The sequence below is a fragment of the Gigantopelta aegis genome, chromosome 5, assembly GCF_016097555.1.
Source record: "Gigantopelta aegis isolate Gae_Host chromosome 5, Gae_host_genome, whole genome shotgun sequence".
NCBI lineage: Eukaryota > Metazoa > Mollusca > Gastropoda > Neomphalida > Peltospiridae > Gigantopelta > Gigantopelta aegis.
Genome location: NC_054703.1, coordinates 5,742,219 through 5,766,868, shown reverse-complemented (window position 1 = coordinate 5,766,868; position 24,650 = coordinate 5,742,219). Strand labels below are relative to the sequence as shown.

The following is a 24,650-nucleotide window of genomic DNA, read 5'->3' as shown; positions in this document are numbered from 1 at the left end:
TAAGAAATGAATGGTTAAAATACCTCAGTAGGCCTACTATATGTTGCTATTTCGTGCAGCTTGGAAGAAGGAATGTTTATCATCCATTAAAGGCTTTAGTAGGAGATATCGCTTGTGCTATAATTTACGATATCTCCTGCTATATTCTCCTAGGAGATATCGCTTCTTTTGTTACATCTCTGTGTATGTTTCAGAGCCCTAATATTAGTGACGCCACGTCACTGTTGTTCTGCTAAAGTCTACCGTTGCCAAATATAGTGACATTCAACCCACATTACTGACAGTTTACAACTGTCGCAAATGAAAAAATTAGAATGGATGACAAAAAGAATACCCTCCTCGTGTCTTGTGATATCATAATATATCAGCACTCAATGATAAAAGTATAAAAATCCTCAGCAAGCCTGGTGTTGATAAATTATGATATCACAAGACACTGGCTATTAGGAAAAACCGGGATGTTCAAGACACCTCAGCTCATTGTTTAATCAGGAGTTATTTGGAAAAGTAAGGAATGTTTCAATTTAAAGTTGTTGTTTTTTTCAAAGACACCACTAGATCACATTGAATTCTTAATCATAGGCTATTGGATGTCAAACACTTGATAAAAATGTAGTCTCAAGAAGAAATCTGCTATAGTTTTCTATTAGCAGCAAGAGATATTTAATATGTACTTCCTACAGGCAGGACAGCACATGACCGAGCCTTTGATGTACCAGTCGTGGTGAACTGGCGGAAACGAAAAATAGCCCAACAGATATTTAGTATGCACTTTCCCCAGAAACATGACAGAGCCTTTGATAGCAGTCGTGGTGAACTGGCGGAAACGAGAAATAGCCCAACAGATATTTAGTATGCACTTTCCCCAGAAACATGACAGAGCCTTTGATAGCAGTCGTGGAGCACTGGTGGAAACGAGAAATAGCCCAACAGATCTTTAGTATGCACTTTCCCCAGAGACATGACCGAGCCTGGTGGGGACAATAAACAAAACAACTAATCAGAGAATGGTTCCACTGCCCAAGTTCAATCCTGGGAACCAAGAGCCTCAAGATGAGCGTCTACCAACTGAACTAAGCCTCGCCCCATAACACAGTCAATAGAGAATAACTAGTTAGTGACATCGGATTTCTGCTTTATTCGGTGACGGTAAGAATGAGAAATTTCTCATTCGGCCTGAACAGGATAAAGCCGATATCGAACGTCATTAACTAGTTATTATCTTTATCCAGCAGGCCATAAAAATTAATGGGAAAACTATTATTTCTTTTATTTCAGCAACATTGTATGATGACCTAGAGGTCAAATGAGCAATTTTGTAATGTAGCTATGCGTGTAACATCATATGAGTGATGTCAAAAGTCATAATCTGCTAGTATATGTTTATGACTTTGTTTTAATCAGTCATCATAATGTGTCAATAGAAACAGTGGTTTCAGGATAAAAACTGTGTTAGCAGTCACCTGATATCCAAACGCTTGCGGAGAGTTGTCAACGATGATGGTTTTGGCGAGGTCTCTCCCGAGAATACTCAGATCTTTAATGTAATAGCCGTTAACACAGATACAGTGTTCTCGAAACAGACGGTGTCTGCGGACAAAAAAAAGAATAAAGAAGAAGATAATGATTAACATTCAATTTTGATTGGATTAAAAGCAGTAGTTAGGAAAAATAAAATAATTTATAAGCATAAATTCCAGATTTGTCGATATTTTTTTCACAAACTATTTATATAGAAGATAAAAACGATATTACCGATTATCAAATTAATGTCCCGCGTGAGATAATTTTCACTTGTCACGACTATTTAACTTTAATAAACACTGAGTCAATTTCTAAAATCCTGTATACCAAGTTCTTCAAAAAACCCCAGTTGTGGGGGCCTGGTTGGGGTAGAAAAGAAAGCTGAGTCAATTTCTAAAATCCTTCATTTCATTTCATTTCAACTTATTTTCATGCTTATGTCCATTTTAGGTTCAAGCATGCAGTCCTGCATTAAAATTGGTCTAAACATATTTGTTTTTAATCATGAGTTGTCTCCCATGACTAGTGTGGTAAATTTTTTGAGTTTAACTGTTTGCAGTCGTGTGATGTACCGACTGAAAATCATCAAGAATGAACAACAATGTCATCCTTAATTTCGAATAAAGTTTGGAACACTTAGCATAGGCAGTTTGTAAGACATTTTGTGGTGCTTACGTCAAAGTAAAAGTAGGGAAAAAAACGTAAAGTTTGTTTTATTTAACGACGCCACTAGAGCACAATAATTTTTTATCTTATCATCGGCTATTGGACGTCAAACATATGGTCATTCTGACACTGTTTTTTTTTAGAGGAAACCCGCTGTCGCCACATAGGCTACTCTTTTATGACAGGCAGCAAGGGATCTTTTATTTGCGTTTCCCACAGGCAAGATAACACAAACCATGGCCTTTGTTGAACCAGTTATGGATCACTGGTTGGTGCAAGTGGTTTACACCTACCCATTGAGCCTTGCGGAGCACTCACTCAGGGTTTGGAGTCGGTATCTGATTAAAAATCCCATGCCTCGACTGAGATCCGAACCCAGTACCTACCAGCCTGTAGACTGATGGCCTAAACACGACGCCACCGAGGGTGATTGAGTAACAGTAGGAATAACACTTTATACTCATTAATGGGAATACAAAGTATACAGAGAATTTGAGAAGTCAAACCTATGAGGCACTGTACCTCTATCAACAGGGAATTGGTGAACTGTCAAAAAAAAAAAAAGCTAGAGGGGTCCCAGACATTCTTGAAATCCTAGGTTAAAATTTTTGCCATCTGACACATTTTGGAGGAAAGGACGATTAAAATGCAAGGAAACGCAATGTTCCATGAGAGGAAAACAGCTGATCCGAGGAGAATACCCACCCCTTGATCGAGCAATCTCACCACTGTACCACAGAATTAAATATCCCCGTTTCAGGGCTAGCTCAGGGCAAGATGAACATTTCACCAAATTATCTATTAGATTAAAAATATTGCAGAAACTTATTACATGAAATTATTTCACCAAATTAAAACACAATTTTCCATTTCTTTTAAAAATTCACAAATGAAGAATTTGGTGAGCGCTAGAGCTAGCCCTGTGTTTAAAGCCAAACTGTAACAAAGTTTGTTTTGTTTAACGACACCACTAGAGCACATTGATTTATGAATCATCGGCTATTGGATGTCAAACATTTGATAATTTTGACAGTCTTAGAGAGGAAAGCCGCTACATTTCCTCATTAATAACAAGGGAACTTTCATATATACCATCCCACAGACAGGACAGCACATAACACAGCTTTTTATATACCACTCGTGGTGCACTGGCTAGAACGAGAAATAGCCCAATGGGCCCACCGACCGGTATTAAATCTCTAACCAACTGCGCATAAAGCAAGCATTTTACCACTTGGCTACATCCCACCCTTCATCAAAGAAAACCTGCTATCTTTTTCTATTGGCAGCACGGAATCTTTTATATGCACTTTCCCACAGACAGGAAAGCACATACCACTGCCTTTGACCAGTTGTGGTGCACTGGTTGCAATGAGAGAGAGAAAAACACATTCAGTTGAATGGATCCAGTGACGTGGTTCGATCCTGCGATGCAACCACCTCAAGCGAGCACTAAAAACCGCCCTGCATTTAAACCCGTGCTGTAACGAAGACTGCAAAGAGTTATCTCACCTGATGAGTTTCTTGTCGGGATCGAGCAGGTTAAGCAGTTTGTCGGCGTAGACTTTCTTCGACGCCGTGAACAGAATTACCTCGAACACTTGAGACACGCGCTCCAGAAACTCCCGGAAATACGGCCGCGTCCTTACAAACACCTGGTGAATAAAAACAGTATTAACATAGTTGGTAAAACACCTGGCAAATAAAAACAGTATTGGCAAATACAAATAGTATTAACATAGTTTATAAAACATTTGGGAAATAAACATATTAACAGTCAGTAAAACACCTCTGTGAAATAAAAATAATATTTGGACCAGTCCATGGGTTACATGTGGGAAAATGCATTTGTTGAGAGATCAGGATAAAGTATAAAAAGAAAATATTTACACACTTAAACAAAATTTACAAGAATCTTCTGGAATATAGATAAAATTTAGTTTTGTTTAACAACACCACTAGAGCACATTGATTTATTAATTATAGGCTATTGGATGTTAAACATTTAGTAATTAAAACCCGCTACATTTTTCCATTAGTAGCAAGGGATCATTTATTTGCACCATCCTACAGAATTTTTAAAAATACTGATTCAGCTAGCTGTGTTATTCGGTTTGAAAACTCACCTGGTAAGTGACGTCCTGGAACAAGACCGGAAAAGAGAAGGCCGCATCCTCTAGTTCTGTCAGACTACAGTGAACTAACGTCTCGTCCTGTAAAACAATCAAAGGTTTATTTAATACTCTGGCACATAATCACATGACATATTCATCTAACAATTTATATTCGTAAAAATTTGTATGGGAGAATTTCACGATATGTAGCAAAAACTAAAATTGTTACTCGACATTCATTGAAAACTTTACAATAATGGAAAAAAATGTAATTCATCAAAATGGGATAAAATATTTTTCCAAAATCTAAAATGGATCTTCATCCCTGCTATTAAAACTCTGGCTATTTGGAGAGATCACTGCCTTCTCAGATCCCATATGTACCGCCTGAAACTAGCAGACACTGGTGAATGGCCATGTAAAACAGGACCACAGATAGTCCTCAGAGCACACCCTGCAATTCTGCCCCTCCACAATGAAGCCAGGATAAAGCACTGGCCGAACGGAGCAACACTGGCTGTCAAGCTTTGGAGTTCCAAAGAAGACTTGATAGAGACAGCGGTTTATATTACCACAACCAGGCATCGAAATAAGTCAAGAACGGTCTTTCAGGTTACCGGGAGGTTACCACACGTAAGAAAAGTCGTTCTTGACAAAAATTTCAACGTTAACAGTAGTTTTCTTTCTGAACGTAAACCAGGCAATGCATTCTGGACTTCCGCGTTTCATTTTCTCGTAAGGAATTGCATCGATGTTCGCGCGCACTTGTGCAATTGCAAAGCAATTATAGTCATTCCGCTTTTAAGTAGTGTCCACTAGATGAATTTACTTCCCATTTCGTTTTCTCGTACCAATGTTTGCACGCACCGATACAATTTCAGAATGTCCGTGTTTTAACATTAAAAGTAGTAGTAGTAACAGGAATTCAATTCTAATATTCATGTAGTTGTGGTAACCTATAGGTTACCAGGCTATATTTTGTGGTAACCTGTAAATGGGTTACCAAACACAATGCTTATTTTGATGCCTGCACAACCGGACTCTAAATCTAAAGCATGATCAACTATAGGTTGAACGCAGGAGGAGGAGGAGGAGAGGTATAACGCTTGAGGACATAACTAAATTACTGTAAACTGGGGTCAGGGTTTTATGACCTATGTTTCTAGACTCTGATAGGAGGCATAATTCCCCACCATTCTACAGAGGCCATGTCGGGGTTTTTTTCTCCCAATTTTGGAGTAAAAAAATTCCTAATCTGAATGTAAATCTCATTCACTTGACAAACCTTCCCTCCCCAATAATGTTTTGTAATGCACAATAGATATATTTATTTGAAAAAACCCAAGTACATGTATATACATATGCACATATATAGCATTACTTTTTATAATTTTGGGTAAAACGATACTAAAATTCCCAATTTCAAAGCCATGGGAATGAATGAATGAATAAATGAATGTTTAACGACGCCCCAGCACGAAAAATACATCGGCTATTGGGTGTCAAACTATGGTAATGGAAACAAACAAGGTGATGATCAACATCAACAGAAAAATTCAAGATACAAACAAAAACAGTGTAAAGAACTGTGCAAGAATACAAATACAAATATCACAGATAGATACTGACTTTTACTCTAAATTTTAATTTGTGCTGTATTGGCCATTCTCAAAGAGAATGTTACACCCCTGCACCACGGTGAGGTTACAGCACACGCAGGGGCAAAGCCATGGGTGTTGTCAAGTCAAACTTTAGAAATAAAACCCTGGAGGTATACGACCGGGGCTGTTGAATTGCACGTATAAACATTTCGCGTCATTCGCACTCAAAATAAAGGCAAAACATTTATACACATGCATTATTTTCAAATGCACCTAGCAGACTGCAATGATTCTTCATGAAATTGAGTCTTCGCTAACATGTGCCAATGTCTTTCAGTGTCACATTACCACCTAAAACAGCACAGTTGATTATTATGTTGCATGTGGTGTCTTTGTTGTCACTTATAGTCCATTTCATCGAAGTATGAAAATGTTTCATAAACAATTTCAGTTTGGTTTAACGTAAGAAGAAAAGCAAAAGTGTTTTGGAAATAACCAAAAACATACTTTTCTTTTTGTGTTCATTTAGAAAACTATCGGCTGAGAAATAAATAACTTCTAGTAAATTCCATAATATGAAAAAAAGGTGTTCCATGTGAAAACTCGGTCACTTAGTATACTTACTAAATCTAGAACTAGTGAAAACTCTGTCACTTAGTATACTTACTAAATCTAGAACTAGTGAAAACTCTGTCACTTAGTATACTTACCAAATCTAGAACTAGTGAAAACTCTGTCACTTAGTATACTTACTAAATCTAGAACTAGTGAAAACTCTGTCACTTAGTATACTTACCAAATCTAGAACTAGTGAAAACTCTGTCACTTAGTATACTTACCAAATCTAGAACTAGTGAAAACTCTGTCACTTAGTATACTTACCAAATCTAGCACTAGTGAAAACTCTGTCACTTAGTATACTTACCAAATCTAGAACTAGTGAAAACTCTGGTGAACTTCGTGTTTTGAGTGGCAAGGCCGGCGCCCGGGCTCGCAACTCGTCCGTCAGGGGAGGTAAACTCCGAATTATTGTGTATCTGAAAATAGCATACACAATATATACTGAACATGTAGCCTAGGGCTCAAACTTAGTTATGGCAATTGCCATCGTCGAGATATAAATTGACGTAGATAAAGAGCATCACTGATGGCATCGTTGAGATATAAATTGACGTAGATAAAGAGCATCACTGATGCCATCGTTGAGATATAAATTGACGTAGATGAAGAGCATCACTGATGGCATCGTTGAGATATAAATTGACGTAGATAAAGAGCATCACTGATGGCATCGTTGAGATATAAATTGACGTAGATAAAGAGCATCACTGATGGCATCGTTGAGATATAAATTGACTTAGATAAAGAGCATCACTGATGGCATCGTTGAGATATAAATTGACGTAGATAAAGAGCATCACTGATGGCATCGTTGAGATATAAATTGACGTAGATAAAGAGCATCACTGATGGCATCGTTGAGATATAAATTGACGTAGATAAAGAGCATCACTGATGGCATCGTTGAGATATAAATTGACGTAGATGAAGAGCATCACTGATGCCATCGTCGAGATATAAATTGACGTAGATGAAGAGCATCACTGATGGCATCGTTGAGATATAAATTGATGTAGATAAAGAGCATCACTGATGGCATCGTTGAGATATAAATTGACTTAGATAAAGAGCATCACTGATGGCATCGTTGAGATATAAATTGACGTAGATAAAGAGCATCACTGATGGCATCGTTGAGATATAAATTGACGTAGATAAAGAGCATCACTGATGGCATCGTTGAGATATAAATTGACGTAGATAAAGAGCATCACTGATGGCATCGTTGAGATATAAATTGACGTAGATAAAGAGCATCACTGATGGCTCGTTGAGATATAAATTGACGTAGATAAAGAGCATCACTGATGGCATCGTTGAGATATAAATTGACGTAGATAAAGAGCATCACTGATGGCATCGTTGAGATATAAATTGACGTAGATAAAGAGCATCACCGATGCCATCGTCGAGATATAAATTGACGTAGATGAAGAGCATCACCGATGGCATCGTCGAGATATAAATTGATGTAGATAAAGAGCATCACCGATGGCATCGTTGAGATATAAATTGACTTAGATAAAGAGCATCACTGATGGCATCGTCGAGATATAAATTGACGTAGATAAAGAGCATCACTGATGGCATCGTTGAGATATAAATTGACGTAGATAAAGAGCATCACTGATGGCATCGTTGAGATATAAATTGACGTAGATAAAGAGCATCACTGATGGCATCGTTGAGATATAAATTGACGTAGATAAAGAGCATCACTGATGGCATCGTTGAGATATAAATTGACGTAGATAAAGAGCATCACTGATGGCATCGTTGAGATATAAATTGACGTAGATAAAGAGCATCACTGATGGCATCGTTGAGATATAAATTGATGTAGATAAAGAGCATCACTGATACCATCGTTGAGATATAAATTGATGTAGATAAAGAGCATCACTGATACCATCGTTGAGATATAAATTGACGTAGATAAAGAGCATCACTGATACCATCGTTGAGATATAAATTGACGTAGATAAAGAGCATCACTGATGGCTCGTTGAGATATAAATTGACGTAGATAAAGAGCATCACTGATGGCATCGTTGAGATATAAATTGACGTAGATAAAGAGCATCACTGATACCATCGTTGAGATATAAATTGACGTAGATAAAGAGCATCACTGATACCATCGTTGAGATATAAATTGACGTAGATAAAGAGCATCACTGATACCATCGTTGAGATATAAATTGACGTAGATAAAGAGCATCACTGATGGCATCGTTGAGATATAAATTGACGTAGATAAAGAGCATCACTGATGGCATCGTTGAGATATAAATTGATGTAGATAAAGAGCATCACTGATGGCATCGTTGAGATATAAATTGACGTAGATAAAGAGCATCACTGATACCATCGTTGAGATATAAATTGACGTAGATAAAGAGCATCACTGATACCATCGTTGAGATATAAATTGACGTAGATAAAGAGCATCACTGATGGCATCGTTGAGATATAAATTGATGTAGATAAAGAGCATCACTGATGGCATCGTTGAGATATAAATTGATGTAGATAAAGAGCATCACTGATACCATCGTCGAGATATAAATTGACGTAGATAAAGAGCATCACTGATGGCATCGTTGAGATATAAATTGATGTAGATAAAGAGCATCACTGATACCATCGTTGAGATATAAATTGATGTAGATAAAGAGCATCACTGATACCATCGTTGAGATATAAATTGACGTAGATAAAGAGCATCACTGATACCATCGTTGAGATATAAATTGACGTAGATAAAGAGCATCACTGATACCATCGTCGAGATATAAATTGACGTAGATAAAGAGCATCACTGATACCATCGTCGAGATATAAATTGACGTAGATAAAGAGCATCACTGATGGCTCGTTGAGATATAAATTGACGTAGATAAAGAGCATCACTGATACCATCGTTGAGATATAAATTGACGTAGATAAAGAGCATCACTGATACCATCGTTGAGATATAAATTGACGTAGATAAAGAGCATCACTGATACCATCGTTGAGATATAAATTGACGTAGATAAAGAGCATCACTGATACCATCGTTGAGATATAAATTGATGTAGATAAAGAGCATCACTGATACCATCGTTGAGATATAAATTGATGTAGATAAAGAGCATCACTGATACCATCGTTGAGATATAAATTGACGTAGATAAAGAGCATCACTGATACCATCGTTGAGATATAAATTGACGTAGATAAAGAGCATCACTGATACCATCGTTGAGATATAAATTGACGTAGATAAAGAGCATCACTGATACCATCGTTGAGATATAAATTGATGTAGATAAAGAGCATCACTGATGGCATCGTTGAGATATAAATTGACGTAGATAAAGAGCATCACTGATGGCATCGTTGAGATATAAATTGACGTAGATAAAGAGCATCACTGATGGCATCGTTGAGATATAAATTGACGTAGATAAAGAGCATCACTGATACCATCGTTGAGATATAAATTGACGTAGATAAAGAGCATCACTGATACCATCGTTGAGATATAAATTGATGTAGATAAAGAGCATCACTGATGGCATCGTTGAGATATAAATTGACGTAGATAAAGAGCATCACTGATACCATCGTTGAGATATAAATTGACGTAGATAAAGAGCATCACTGATGGCTCGTTGAGATATAAATTGACGTAGATAAAGAGCATCACTGATGGCATCGTTGAGATATAAATTGACGTAGATAAAGAGCATCACTGATACCATCGTTGAGATATAAATTGACGTAGATAAAGAGCATCACTGATGGCTCGTTGAGATATAAATTGACGTAGATAAAGAGCATCACTGATACCATCGTTGAGATATAAATTGACGTAGATAAAGAGCATCACTGATACCATCGTTGAGATATAAATTGACGTAGATAAAGAGCATCACTGATGGCATCGTTGAGATATAAATTGACGTAGATAAAGAGCATCACTGATGGCATCGTTGAGATATAAATTGATGTAGATAAAGAGCATCACTGATGGCATCGTTGAGATATAAATTGACGTAGATAAAGAGCATCACTGATGGCATCGTTGAGATATAAATTGACGTAGATAAAGAGCATCACTGATGGCATCGTTGAGATATAAATTGACGTAGATAAAGAGCATCACTGATGGCATCGTTGAGATATAAATTGACGTAGATAAAGAGCATCACTGATACCATCGTTGAGATATAAATTGACGTAGATAAAGAGCATCACTGATGGCATCGTTGAGATATAAATTGATGTAGATAAAGAGCATCACTGATGGCATCGTTGAGATATAAATTGACGTAGATAAAGAGCATCACTGATGGCATCGTTGAGATATAAATTGACGTAGATAAAGAGCATCACTGATGGCATCGTTGAGATATAAATTGACGTAGATAAAGAGCATCACTGATGCCATCGTTGAGATATAAATTGATGTAGATAAAGAGCATCACTGATACCATCGTTGAGATATAAATTGACGTAGATAAAGAGCATCACTGATGCCATCGTTGAGATATAAATTGACGTAGATAAAGAGCATCACTGATGGCATCGTTGAGATATAAATTGACGTAGATAAAGAGCATCACTGATGGCTCGTTGAGATATAAATTGACGTAGATAAAGAGCATCACTGATGGCTCTAGAGCTCCTCAACAATGACAAAATGTATACACCTGGAGTAAATTATCTGCTAGTATTTAACATTGGCACATTTATAAATATGTCTACATTCAAATCACTGTGGGGGGACAAATTCTTATGTTAGAGTTCTGATATCCCAATCTTTATGCTCGGTTACTATTAATAGTTACTGCCTGAAGATATCGGCTGCATCCTGCTCCTGAAAGTCAAGTACCTAAAGACAATAACCAGTCTGTCTCTCTGTGCCTTTTATATTAGTAGTTAGGGATCTTTCATGTCCACATCAAAGGCTGTGGTTATGTGCTATCCTGTCACTGGGATGGTGCATATAAAAGATCCCTTGCTGCTAATCAAAAAGAGTAGCCCATGAAGTGGCGACAGCAGGTTTCCTCCCTCAATATGTGTGTGGTCCTTAACCATACGTCCGACGCCATATAATCATAAGAAATAAATGGTTTATTTAACGACGCACTCCATATAATTATAAATAAAATGTGTTGAGTGCATTGTTAAATAAATCATTTCTTCCTTCATTCATATGCACCATCCCACAGACAAGGCAGCACATACCACAGCCTTTGATATACCAGACATGGTGCACTAGCTGGAACAAGAATTAGCCCAATGGGCCCACTGACGGGGATCGATCCCACACCGACGGTGCATCAAGCGAGCACTTTACTACTGGGCTACATCCCGCACTCTTTCTGCTATAATAAATTAATAGCAATAATCAGTTATATTCTTATTCATTCACTCGATCTCCGGCCTCGGTGGCGTCGTGGTTAGGCCAATCGGTCTACAGGCTGGTAGGTACTGGGTTCAGATCCCAGTCCAGGCATGGGATTTTTATTCCAGATACCGACTCCAAACTATGAGCGAGTGCTCTGCAAGGCTCAATGGGTAGGTGTAAACCACTTGCACCAACCAGTGATCTATAACTGGTTCAACAAAGGCCATGGTTTGTGCTATCCTGCCTATGGGAAGTGCAAATAAAAGATCCCTTGCTGCCCGTCATAAAAAGAGTAGCCTATGTGGCGACAGCGGGTTTCCTCTAAAAACAGTGTCAGAATGACCATGTTTGACGTCCAATAGCCAATGATAAGATAAAAAAATCAATGTGCTCTAGTGGCGTCGTTAAATAAAAGAAACTTTACTTCACTCTATTTCCCGCCCTCCATCCCTCTCGCACAATAGAGAAACGTGAACATTTTAATCTTTGTTTTTGATACAATTAATTCAGTGAATACCATCAAAATGGTCCTTAAATGTTTACAAGACATTGATAATTTAAATAAAGACACAAAAGCTTAATAATTTAAAATAAAGAAAGAAAGAAATGTTTTATTTAATGACGCACTCAACACATTTTATTTACGGTTATTTGGTGTCAGACATATGGTTAAGGACCACACAGATATTGAGAGAGGAAACCCACTGTCGCCACTTCATGGGCGACTCTTTTCAATTAGCAGCAAGGGATCTTTTATATGCACCATCCCACAGACAGGATAGTACATACCACAGCCTTTGTTATACTGGTCATGGTGCACTGGTTACCGGCCTCGGTGGTGTCGTGGTTAGGCCATCGGTCTACAGGCTGGTAGGTAATGGGTTCAGATCCCAGTCGAGGCATGGGATTCTTAATCCAGATACCAACTCCAAACCCTGAGTGAGTGCTCCGCAAGGCTCAGTGGGTAGGTGTAAACCACTTGCACCGACCAGTGATCCATAACTGGTTCAACAAAGGCCATGGTTTGTGTTATCCTGCCTGTGGGAAGCGCAAACAAAAGATCCTTGCTGCTAATCAGAAAGATAAAAAGAAAGAAATGTTTTATTTAACGACGCACTCAACACATTTTATTTTACGGTTTTATGGTGTCAGACACACAGTTTTTGAGAGGAAACCCGCTGTCGCCACTACATGGGCTACTTTTTCCGATTAGCAGCAAGGGATCTTTTATTTGCACTTCCCAATGGCAGGATAGCACAAACCATGGCCTTTGTTGAACCAGTTATGGATCACTGGTCGGTGCAAGTGGTCTACACCTATCCACTGAGCCTTGCGGAGCACTCACTCAGGGTTTGGAGTCAGTATCTGGATTAAAAATCCCATGCCTCGACTGGGATCCAAACCCAGTACCTACCAGCCTGTAGACCGGTAACCACTACGCCACTGAGGCCGGTCTAATCAGAAAGAGTAACCCATGTAGTGGCGACAGCAGGTTTTCTCTCAAAATCTGTGTGGTCCTTAACCATGTGTCTGACGCCATATAACCGTAAATAAAATGTGTTGAGTGCGTCATTAAATAAAACATTTCTTTCTTTGGTGTACTGGTTGGAACGAGAAATAGCCCAATGGGTCCACCGACGGGGATCATTCCGCTCCCAATTTAAAATCAATTAAATAAAAGTAAATAAATATTCATGTTCGTTTTTTTATTCTATTAGGTGCAAATATCATCTGTCATTAATCTGTGTGTGTATAATTAATTCATAATGCACAGTGTGATCAGACATGCACAAACACATATAAATGGAACCTACTCAACCCATTTGTGTACACAGTGATTGTATATATGAATTATGCATCATGTATGTATACATGTAACAACTGTTTGTTTGTGGTGAGCACAGCGGGGTCTTGTCACTGTGGTAATGTTATTCATAGTGTAACAGCTGCTGTTGAGTTGTGGATATTGAAAACATTAACTTCAAGTTATTATAAATTAAATTAAAGCTTAACATTTCAATGGTTTTGAGGTCAGCATGTTGGTATATATAGTCCTTCCCACAGGGAATGCCTTTTTTATAGTATGGAATTTAGTACAACTTATTTATTTCTGAGTCGATTTTTTTCTAAACTGTATAAAAAAAATTGTAGTTTTTTTGTTGTTTCCAAAGCAATTTTACTTTTCGTCTTAGGGGCAGGACATAGGTACTCTCTTGATGCGCTGTCGGTTTAGGATCTATCCCCACCTGTGGCTCCATTGAGTTATTTCTCGTTCCAACCAGTGCACCACAACTGGTGTAACAAAGGCTGTGGTATGTACTATCATGTCTGTGAGATGGTGCATATAAAAGGTCCCTTGCTGCTAATCGAAAAGAGTAGCCTATGAAGTGGCGACAGCGGGTTTCCTCTCTTTATATCTATGCAGGCATCGAAATAAGTCGAAAACGGTTGTTCAGATTACCCGGAGGTTACCACATGTAAGAAAAGTCAAGAACGGTGATTCGTTCTCAACAAAAGATTTATGGATGTCTGTTTCGTTTCCGAACGTAAACCAGGCAATGCATTCTGGACTTCCGCGTTTCATTTTCTCGTAAGGAATTGCATCGATGTTCACATGCACTTGTGCAATTGCAAGCAATTTCTGCAATCTGCGTTTAAGCAGCACCCACTAGATAATTTTAGTTCCGGATTTCGTTTCTCGTACCGATGTTCACACGCACCGATACAATTTCAGAATCCTACCTGATCAATGAATAACCCTGTACACATTGAACAGTAATCTGAACATGATCAATTGCACTCAAAATTTCACATTTCAAAAATATTATCTTTCATTGTTGCAGTGGTAAAAATGAGGAAATATTTTCACTGGCCCGGGGGGACTAGTAGCTGAGGAAAGTTACCAGTCCCCATTAATAATCACTAGCCACCCACCCCTACTTTATTATTGAAGCAGTTTGAGAAGACGAAACCTATATGGGATCTAGCAAGTTATTCAAGGATTGAACTCACATTACTGTGTTGCTTGTACTTTATCTTTATTGGTGCAGATATAATGGACATCCATAATAAAAGGAATAAAAGTGAAGTTTCAAATGTGCCACAAAGGCAATTAGCAATTATAATATTAAATTAATTTAAGTCATAAAACTCTTTATTTTTACTGTTATTGAATTATTTTATTCTGTCCTAATACACTAAGATGTCCACTGGTAAAGTCGGAACTCTCCACTCGAGACATTTGGAAAGAAAGAAATGTTTTATTTAACGATGCACTCAACACATTTTATTTACGGTTATATGGCGTCAGACATATGGTTAAGGATCACACAGATTTTGAGAGGAAACCCGCTGTCGCCACTACATGGGCTACTCTTCCGATTAGCAGCAAGGGATCTTTTATTTGCGCTTCTCACAGGCAGGATAGCACAAACCATGGCCTTTGTTGAACCAGTTATGGATCACTGGTCGGTGCAAGTGGTTTACACCTACCTTGTGGAGCACTCACTCAGGGTTTGGAGTCAGTATCTGGATTAAAAATCCCATGCCCCGACTGGGATCCGAACCCAGTACCTACCAGCCTGTAGACCGATGGCCTACCATGACGCCACCAAGGCCGGTCGAGACGTTTGGAAGCAGCTAGTTAAATTTGATCGATGCCAACATTATTTATTACAATGCATTTAATTAAAGACTGTATTTATTACCGACGAAACGAACATAAAGCACCAACACACACACACACACACACAGACAGAGAGATAGACACCCCCCACACACACAGAGAGATAGACCCCCCACACACACAGAGAGATAGACACCCCCCCACACACACACCAACACACACACACACACAAAACAACAACAATAAAACAAGGCCCTGGTATTGAGATTATGGATGAGTTAAAAGTTTGTTTTTGTTTAACGACACCACTAGAGCACATTGATTTACTAATCATCGGCTATTGGATGTCAAACATTTGGTTATTCTGACATAGTCTTACGAGAGGTGACTCACTACATTTTTTCCATTAGTAGCAAGAGATCTTTATTATGCACCGTCCCGAAGACAGGATAGCACATACCAGGGCCTCTGATATACCAGTCATGGTGCGCTGGCTGGAATGAGAAATAACTCAATGGGTCCACAAATGGGGATCGATCCTAGATCAACCGTGCATTGAGCAAGCACTGGCTGGAATGAGAAATAACCCAAAGATCACCATAGTGCATAAGGTAGCTATGCATTTATGGTGATCTTAGGGCTAAAATCGCTTTGTGGAACGGGGTCCTGAGCGCCAAGATCGCTTCATAAAACAGGGGCCTGGTATAGAGATTATGGAGTAATGGAATGTGAACTGTAATCTTTCTATAAAACATATTTCAAACTCATAAAACAGGGGCCTGGTATAGAGATTATGGAGCAATGGAATTTGAACTGTAATCTTTCTATAAAACATATTTCAAACCCATAAAACAGGGGCCTGGTATAGAGATTATGGAGCAATGGAATGTGACCTGTAATCTTTATATAAAACATATTTCAACTCACGGGTCGTACGTCTCCTGCTCCCACTCGTAGTTCTCCTCCTCACAGGTTTCTTCCTCGGCTACGATGCACGTAGTCGAGTCGCAGTCGGCGATGTCCGCCGCGTTGTACACGGTCAGTTCCCCGTGGTCGGTGATCGCCGCGTCCCCCCCACACTCGGCCCCCGTCGTACCGGTGCCCGGGCTAAACACAACCATCCCAGCCCCGCCGCCTCCAGTGTTGTTGTTCTCCTCGTACACCTTCTCGACGGCACACGGCTCGTGGCAGTCTATAGACTCCTCCATCGACGGGTCCTCGTTCTCCTTGCCGATGTTGTAGTCTAGAAGAAAGGAAGGTAAGGGTTAATGACAGGACAGCACATACTACAGCCTTTGATATACTACTCAAGGGGAAGTGTATGGGATTGGAAACATACACCTCCAATATCCCCGCCCCCGAGAAAATGGGTCCACGTGGAATTGGATGCTATGACCCAAGCGAGACTGACCTAGTTCCCGATCTCTTTAAGGAGTAATGAACTTACTATGATCCTGCCTCCTCCAAGGAGTAATGAACTTATTATGATCACGACCCCCTCCAAGGAGTAATGAACTTACTATGATCACGACCCCCTCCAAGGAGTAATGAACTTACTATGATCCTGCCTCCTCCAAGGAGTAATGAACTTACTATGATCCTGCCTCCTCCAAGGAGTAATGAACTTACTATGATCCTGCCTCCTCCAAGGAGTAATGAACTTACTATGATCACGACCCCCTCCAAGGAGTAATGAACTTACTATGATCACGACCCCCTCCCTCCAAGGAGTAATGAACTTACTACGATCCCCACCCATCCAAGGAGTAATGAACTTACCATGATCCCACCCCTCCAAGGAGTAATGAACTTACTATGATCACGACCCCCTCCCTCCAAGGAGTACTTAACTTACTACGATCCCCACCCCTTCAAGGACTAATGAACTTACTACGATCCCCACCCCTCCAAGGAGTAATGAACTTACTGCAGGTGTTGTTATCCTGGTCAGTTTCGGCGGATTTCATGTCGAGAATGAGAGACCGCGCGATGTCTTCCAGCTCCTGTTTCTGAGAAGGCAGCTCGGTGTCCCCTGAAAAATACACTTGTAAGTCAACCTGTAACACCACCACCCCTCCCATGACCGTATCAGCCAAAGACAGTTTGTTTTGTTTAACAACACCACTAGAGCACATTTATTTATTAATCATCGGCTATTGGATGTCAAACATGTGGTCATTTTGGAAGTCATAGAGAGAAATCTGGATGCATTTGTTTCATTAGTAGCAAGGGTTCTTTTATATGCACCATCCCACAGACAGGATAGCACATACCATGGCCTTTGATATACCAGTCATGGTGCACTGACTGGAACGAGAAGTAACCTAATAGGCCCATCGACGGGGATCGATCTGAGATTGACCGCGCTTCAAGCGAGCGCTTTACCACTGGGCTACATCCCGACCCATATCAGCCATAGACAACCCATTTAGCATAAGGTTTATATGGTTAGCTTTTACACAAAAGTTATTTTCCAGTCCTTCACATCTGCGGTGCACAATCGTGATTGCTTGCCCCAGCGCATCTCATCTCAGGAGTGTTAGGTTAAGTCAGGTCAGAGTGTTTAACGTGCACATTCAGAGCAAGCTGTTGTAGTGCACGGCTGTCCTGGGCACAGGTGCCAGCCTTGGCCAGCTCCTCCGTCCAGGACAGGAAAGGAGTCGGGTGGCTTGGGGGGAGGACCGCCTACAATGGCAGGCACAGGGGAGCACCAGCAGTCAGACTGGGGCTGGTAACAGGCAAAGGGTGGTATGGTGCTATGGAATTTCGAATGTCCCGTGGGATTAAGCCAAAGAGAAATGATGCGCAGTTTTGTGAAGGAAATTAGGGGCAATTCTGAAACAGTCAGCTAAAAGGAAACAAGGGGAGCTACATATAGTTTTGGTAGATTAGTGCACCTAGTGTAGCTTGTTAACTGGACCTAGTTGGTGTTGATAGGTCTCCCTAGGTTGCCTATAGGGGCCCTTAAAAGGGCCCGATCTGTTCAGAAAGTGGCATGACAACCCATCAGGAGTGTTTATTATTGTCCACTTAAATAGAGAGTAACTAGTTAATGACGTATGATATCATACCACATGAATGAAACACCAACTAACCTTCGTGCCCCACGTACGGGGGGTACAGGGGGGAGAATATCGTCCCGAGTAGCGACGTCCGAGGCGGACTGGTCGGGTCATTCTTCACACGGAGCTGCTTCTTATCCTCGCTGGCTAGAAAGGAAAGGAATGTTTGTCACTCGGCCACTCAACAAACTACTACTTAGAGAATACACAACAAGCTATGAGGCAATAACGTTTCCAGGGGTGGGAATTGGTGAACTATAAAAAAAAAAAAAAAATGTAGAGGGGTCCCGGAAATTCGTGAAATCCTAGGTTAAAATCTGTGCGATCCGACACATTTTGGAGGAAAGGCCGATTAAAATGCGAGGGAGCGCAATGTTCCATGAGAGAAAAACAGCTGATCCGAGGAGAATTCCCACCCCTGTGTTGTATCTTGAACGAGTGAATTGATGTTGTGCTTCCTGAGCCACTGGCGAGAGAAGAACATCAATTCATGAGTGCGAGATAAACAGTATTGCTGAGTAGCAAGTTTGGGTATTCTATTTATTACCCTTTTCAATATAAATTTATGGAAGTATTTCGAATGATACTGTTGTTGAAAATAAGTGTGTAAGTTGAGCACAAGAGGCAGCATTGCGTCATAGCTGTGACGTACTTATCGCTGATGACGCACGTTAGTTGTTGACTTGACTTTCACCATGGAAACGCTTCTTACACATAATTAACCGCCTATACTAGTGAAGCACTATTTATGACGTCAAAACGTATCAAAGGGAAGAATGTTTCTTTCTTTCCCAAGCTGAAGATCACTTCTCTCTGCCCACTTCTCTCTGCCCACAGAGGTTGGATGATGTATTTTTGTAAATCTATAAATTATATTATCCTATAACTTACCCACGATATCCATGACATAAACCCATGTGATAATTTGGTGCATTAACCCAGTTAATAATGGTATGCAAATTTAAAGGTACATGTATATGCAAATTTGCAAGGTCTCTAGTTGCTGTCAATGGGTCATTTGTTTACCTGTATACCTGAGTGTAACGTTTTTATAAGATTTACTTAAAATATTTGACGTCAAACTAATTTGTGCTAATCGCGATAACGTCATATTACCGATGGAGGCAACTTTAGTAATTTACTAAATATCCAATGAAAATGTTATTTTAGAAGTGTTATAGGATAAATAGAATTCGCTACTCGTGCTGAACATAGACTTGGTTGATATTTTCCATATTAAAAAACACTCATGACCAATTCTCTATTTATGTCACACTTTAATTAAACATGAATTCAACAAAATTAGATGTCTAACCTACCATAAACTGTTTCAGTGAATAACAAAATGTACTAGTTACAAGCAGTTAACTCTGAGCAGTGTTTCTGCCAGACAGGAAGTTTTGGGTGCGGTGTTATGTAATTGAATGCAACCACAATGGCGGCCTCGATGGCGTAGTGGTTAAGCCATCGGACTACAGGCTGGTAGGTACAGGGTTCGCAGCCCGGTACCGGTAAGGCCACTACACCCTCTTTTCTCTCACTAACCACTAACCAACTAACAACTAACCGCTGTTCTGGACAGACAGCCCAGATAGCTGAGGTGTGTGCCCAGGACAGCGTGCTTGAACCTTAATTGGATATAAGCACGAAAATAAGTTAGACATACATGCAACCACAATCAACAGATGGTATGGGGGTACACCCCAAGAAAGAAAATGGGTTACGTTTAGGGTTAGGGTTAAGAAAAGCATACATTAATGATAAGAGTCATTTATTTTGTCAAAACGTTAACTTTAAAAAAAAAAATTGGGTATGGCGCCATACCCGTTTTACCCTCTGGCAGAAATCCCCGACTCGGGACTTTTCATGTTCACACTCATTTCTTTGCAATCTTCCTTGGGATAAGCATGCCACCAAGACGTAAAGTGAGCATGCTGGACCGTGGCTGAGCCCTGCCTTGTCTGGATGAGTGAGCCATTCCATCATCCAACGCCTGCAAGATGGTTTCTGTACCCCATGTACTGGCATAGCGAATGAGCTACCCATGTACTGGCAGAGGGAATGAGCTACCCCATGTACTGGCAGAGCGAATGAGTGACCATTCCATCATCCAACGCCTGCAAGATGGTTTCTGTATCCCATGTCATGGCAGAGCGAATGAGCTACCCATGTACTGGCAGAGGGAATGAGCTATCCCATGTACTGGCAGAGCGAATGAGCTACCCCACGTACTGGCAGAGTGAATGAGCTACCCCATGTACTGACAGAGCGAATGAGCTATCCCATGTACTGGCAGAGCGAATGAGCTACCCCATGTACTGGCAGAGCGAATGAGCTACCCCACGTACTGGCAGAGCGAATGAGCTACCCCACGTACTGGCAGAGTGAATGAGCTACCCCATGTACTGGCAGAGCGAATGAGCTATCCCATGTACTGGCAGAGCGAATGAGCTACCCCATGTACTGGCAGAGCGAATGAGCTACCCCACGTACTGGCAGAGCGAATGAGCTATCCCACGTACTGGCAGAGCGAATGAGCTACCCCACGTACTGGCAGAGCGAATGAGCTATCCCACGTACTGGCAGAGGGAATGAGCTACCCCCATGTACTGGCAGAGGGAATGAGCTACCCCACGTACTGGCAGAGCGAATGAGCTACCCCACGTACTGGCAGAGCGAATGAGCTACCCCACGTACTGGCAGAGCGAATGAGCTACCCCACGTACTGGCAGAGCGAATGAGCTACCCCACGTACTGGCAGAGCGAATGAGCTACCCCACGTACTGGCAGAGCGAATGAGCTATCTCATGCACTGGCAGAGCGAATGAGCTACCCCACGTACTGGCAGAGCGAATGAGCTACCCCACGTACTGGCAGAGCGAATGAGCTACCCCATGTACTGACAGAGCGAATGAGCTACCCTGTTCCAGATGCAGTGTGCACGTGGCCTGCAACATTCTGGATTAACCTACGTGTAATTCAGATTTGACTTGATGTGATGTGGTGTTCATAAGATGAGAGTGAACCTTTTTTCTTGAGTTTTGACTTGCTGTGATGTGGTGTTGACGAGATGAGACTACCTTTTTTCTTGAGTTTTGACTTGCTGTGATGTGGTGTTGACGAGATGAGACTACCTTTTTTCTTGAGTTTTGACTTGATGTGATGTTGTGTTGACGAGATGAGAGCGTACCTTTTTTCTTGAATTTTGACTTGATGTGATGTGATGTTGAAGAGATGAGAGTGTACCTTTTATCTTGAGTTTTGACTTGATGTGATGTGGTGTTGACGAGATGAGAGCGTACCTTTTTTCTTGAGTTTTGACTTGATGTGATGTGGTGTTGAAATGAGAGCGTACCTTTTTTCTTGAGTTTTGACTTGATGTGATGTTGTGTTGACGAGATGAGAGCGTACCTTTTTTCTTGAGTTTTGATTTGATGTGATGTGGTGTTGATGAGATGAGTGTATCGGTGCCGTTGGTCCGTGGTTGGGGCGTGTGGTCGACGTAGCCATTCTCTGCATGATATTTCTTCACCGGTGTCTCCTTCACAACCTGAAACAAAACATTCAGCACCGATTTAGTCACAGACAGGGAACATTTTGTTCAGTATCGTGTCGCAAGTTGCTACAGACGGTTCAGAGATCGCTAGGCTATTTTAAAACATTAAACAATAGTTGATAATCAACTTACAATAGACTAGAAATATCACAAATCAAGATTTTTAAAACTAAATGTTCCGTGACAAACAGGAATGTTGTACTATACGTTTTTCACCTACAGAATGCCTCAACAAATCTTACTACAAGACAGTGGGGTGGGACGTAGCCTAGTGGTAAAGTGCTTGCTTCATGTGAGGCTGGTTTAAGATCGATCCCCGTTGGTGGACCCATAGAACGCCTCAACAAATCCCCGAAACAGACTACTACAAGACCGCGTACCTCTGTGGCTGACTTGTCGATCTTGTGAGTGCGTTTCCGTGATGCGATGTGTGGACTGAGCCCGTCCCCGCCCTTCGCTAGACCAATCGCAGCCCGGTGGGTGGGACCTTTCGACTTGCCTAGACCAATCGCAGCCCGGTTGGTGGGACCGTTCGACTTGGCTAGACCAATCACAGCCCGGTGAGTGGGTCCGTTCGACTTAGGACGTAGCTGCATCCTCCACACTATCTGGTATTTCCTACAAGACAAGAAAACACTAAATCAGTAACTACAATGTATAAATATATTCACTTTATGTAACACCAGGCGGAATGTAGCTGCAACCTCCACACTATCTGGTATTTCCTACAAGACAAGAGAGTTTGTTTTATTTACGGTTATATGGCATCAGACGAATGGCTAAGAACCACACAGATTTTTAGAGGAAACCCGCTGTCGCCACTTCATGGGCTACTCTTTCCGATTAGCAGCAAGGGATCTTTTATTTGCGTTTCCCACAGGCAGGATAGCACAAACCATGGTCTTTGTTGAACCAGTTATGGATCCCTGGTCGGTACAAGTGGTTTACATCTACCCATTGAGCAGGCATGACAATGACACTTGATGAAATCAGCTGAAAGCTTTGCCAACTGTACACGGCCAAAGTCCGTGAGGGGGGAGGTCTAAAGTGTGAAGTAACCCAACACGTCACGAAAGCAGATTAGAAATATTGAGAAAAAGGTATTTAGACCATCTGAGTGACAAAATAAAGGTACCTACACCCCCCAAAAAACTCCTTGGATTTGAACAATTCACAGAAATGACCTAAATGGCTTTTAAATCCGCGGATTTCCGCTGATCCGTGGAAGACTGTCATGCCTGATTAAGCCTTGCGGAGCACTCAATCAGGGTTTGGAGTCGGTATCTGGATTAAAAATCCCATGCCTCGACTGGGATCCGAACCCAGGACCTACCAGCCTGTGGACCGATGGCCTAACCACGACGCCACCGAAGGCCGGTAAATTGGTGGTTGGATACTGACCCACACCCATCTCTAAATGTTAAAACTAATAGGAGATTTCTAATAGCCAGTTTTAATAGTACATGTACATACATGTGCCATACACTAGTCCCAATATTTCAGTATTGCAGAACTATCTATACTTGTACCACATACACTAGTCCCAATATTTCAGTATTGCAGAACTATCCATACTTGTACCACATACACTAGTCCCAATATTTCAGTATTGCAGAACTATCCATACTTGTACCACATACACTAGTCCCAATATTTCAGTATTGCAGAACTATCCATACTTGTACCACATACACTAGTCCCAATATTTCAGTATTGCAGAACTATCCATACTTGTACCACATACACTAGTCCCAATATTTCAGAACTATCATACTTGTACCACATACACTAGTCCCAATATTTCAGTATTGCAGAACTATCTATACTTGTACCACATACACTAGTCCCAGTATTTCAGTATTGCAGAACTATCCATACTTGTACCACATACACTAGTCCCGATATTTCAGTATTGCAGAACTATCCATACTTGTACCACATACACTAGTCCCGATATTTCAGTATTGCAGAACTATCCATACTTGTACCACATACACTAGTCCCGATATTTCAGTATTGCAGAACTATCCATACTTGTACCACATACACTAGTCCCGATATTTCAGTATTGCAGAACTATCCATACTTGTACCACATACACTAGTCCCGATATTTCAGTATTGCAGAACTATCCATACTTGTACCACATACACTAGTCCCGATATTTCAGTATTGCAGAACTATCCATACTTGTACCACATACACTAGTCCCGATATTTCAGTATTGCAGAACTATCCATACTTGTACCACATACACATTCTAAGTAACCATAAACAGTGTCATTTTAATTATTTGTAAAACTTTTAATGAAAGTATAATGCTTATATTCTCGAACTTAGGCAACAGTTGGTCTATATAAGAATTGTTTCTCATTTTTTAGGAATTTATCGATGTATAAAAGTCACAAATGGTATAAAATCGCGTAGCGTAGCAAAGCGATTTTATACTACATTTGTGACTTTTATACATCGATATATTC

The 24,650-nt window shown here is 40.5% G+C and overlaps 1 protein-coding gene across 2 annotated transcripts in view; it reads right to left on the bottom strand.

Moving 5' to 3' along the window:
* Positions 1-24,650, bottom strand: part of LOC121373218 (CTD small phosphatase-like protein 2-B) — a 53,907-nt gene that overhangs the window by 6,254 nt on the left and 23,003 nt on the right. For both annotated transcript variants that reach the window (XR_005958044.1, XM_041499705.1), the window contains exons 2-10: positions 22,551-22,788; positions 22,026-22,164; positions 18,648-18,761; positions 17,480-17,584; positions 16,480-16,795; positions 6,831-6,942; positions 4,317-4,403; positions 3,703-3,845; positions 1,464-1,590 (exon numbers count right to left, since the gene is read on the bottom strand). Coding sequence is in view for 1 of the 2 variants with exons in the window: in XM_041499705.1 (XP_041355639.1) it covers positions 1,464-1,590; positions 3,703-3,845; positions 4,317-4,403; positions 6,831-6,942; positions 16,480-16,795; positions 17,480-17,584; positions 18,648-18,761; positions 22,026-22,164; positions 22,551-22,766 (1,359 nt within the window). In the remaining variant the exon portion in view is untranslated. The remainder of the gene's footprint in view (positions 1-1,463; positions 1,591-3,702; positions 3,846-4,316; positions 4,404-6,830; positions 6,943-16,479; positions 16,796-17,479; positions 17,585-18,647; positions 18,762-22,025; positions 22,165-22,550; positions 22,789-24,650) is intronic.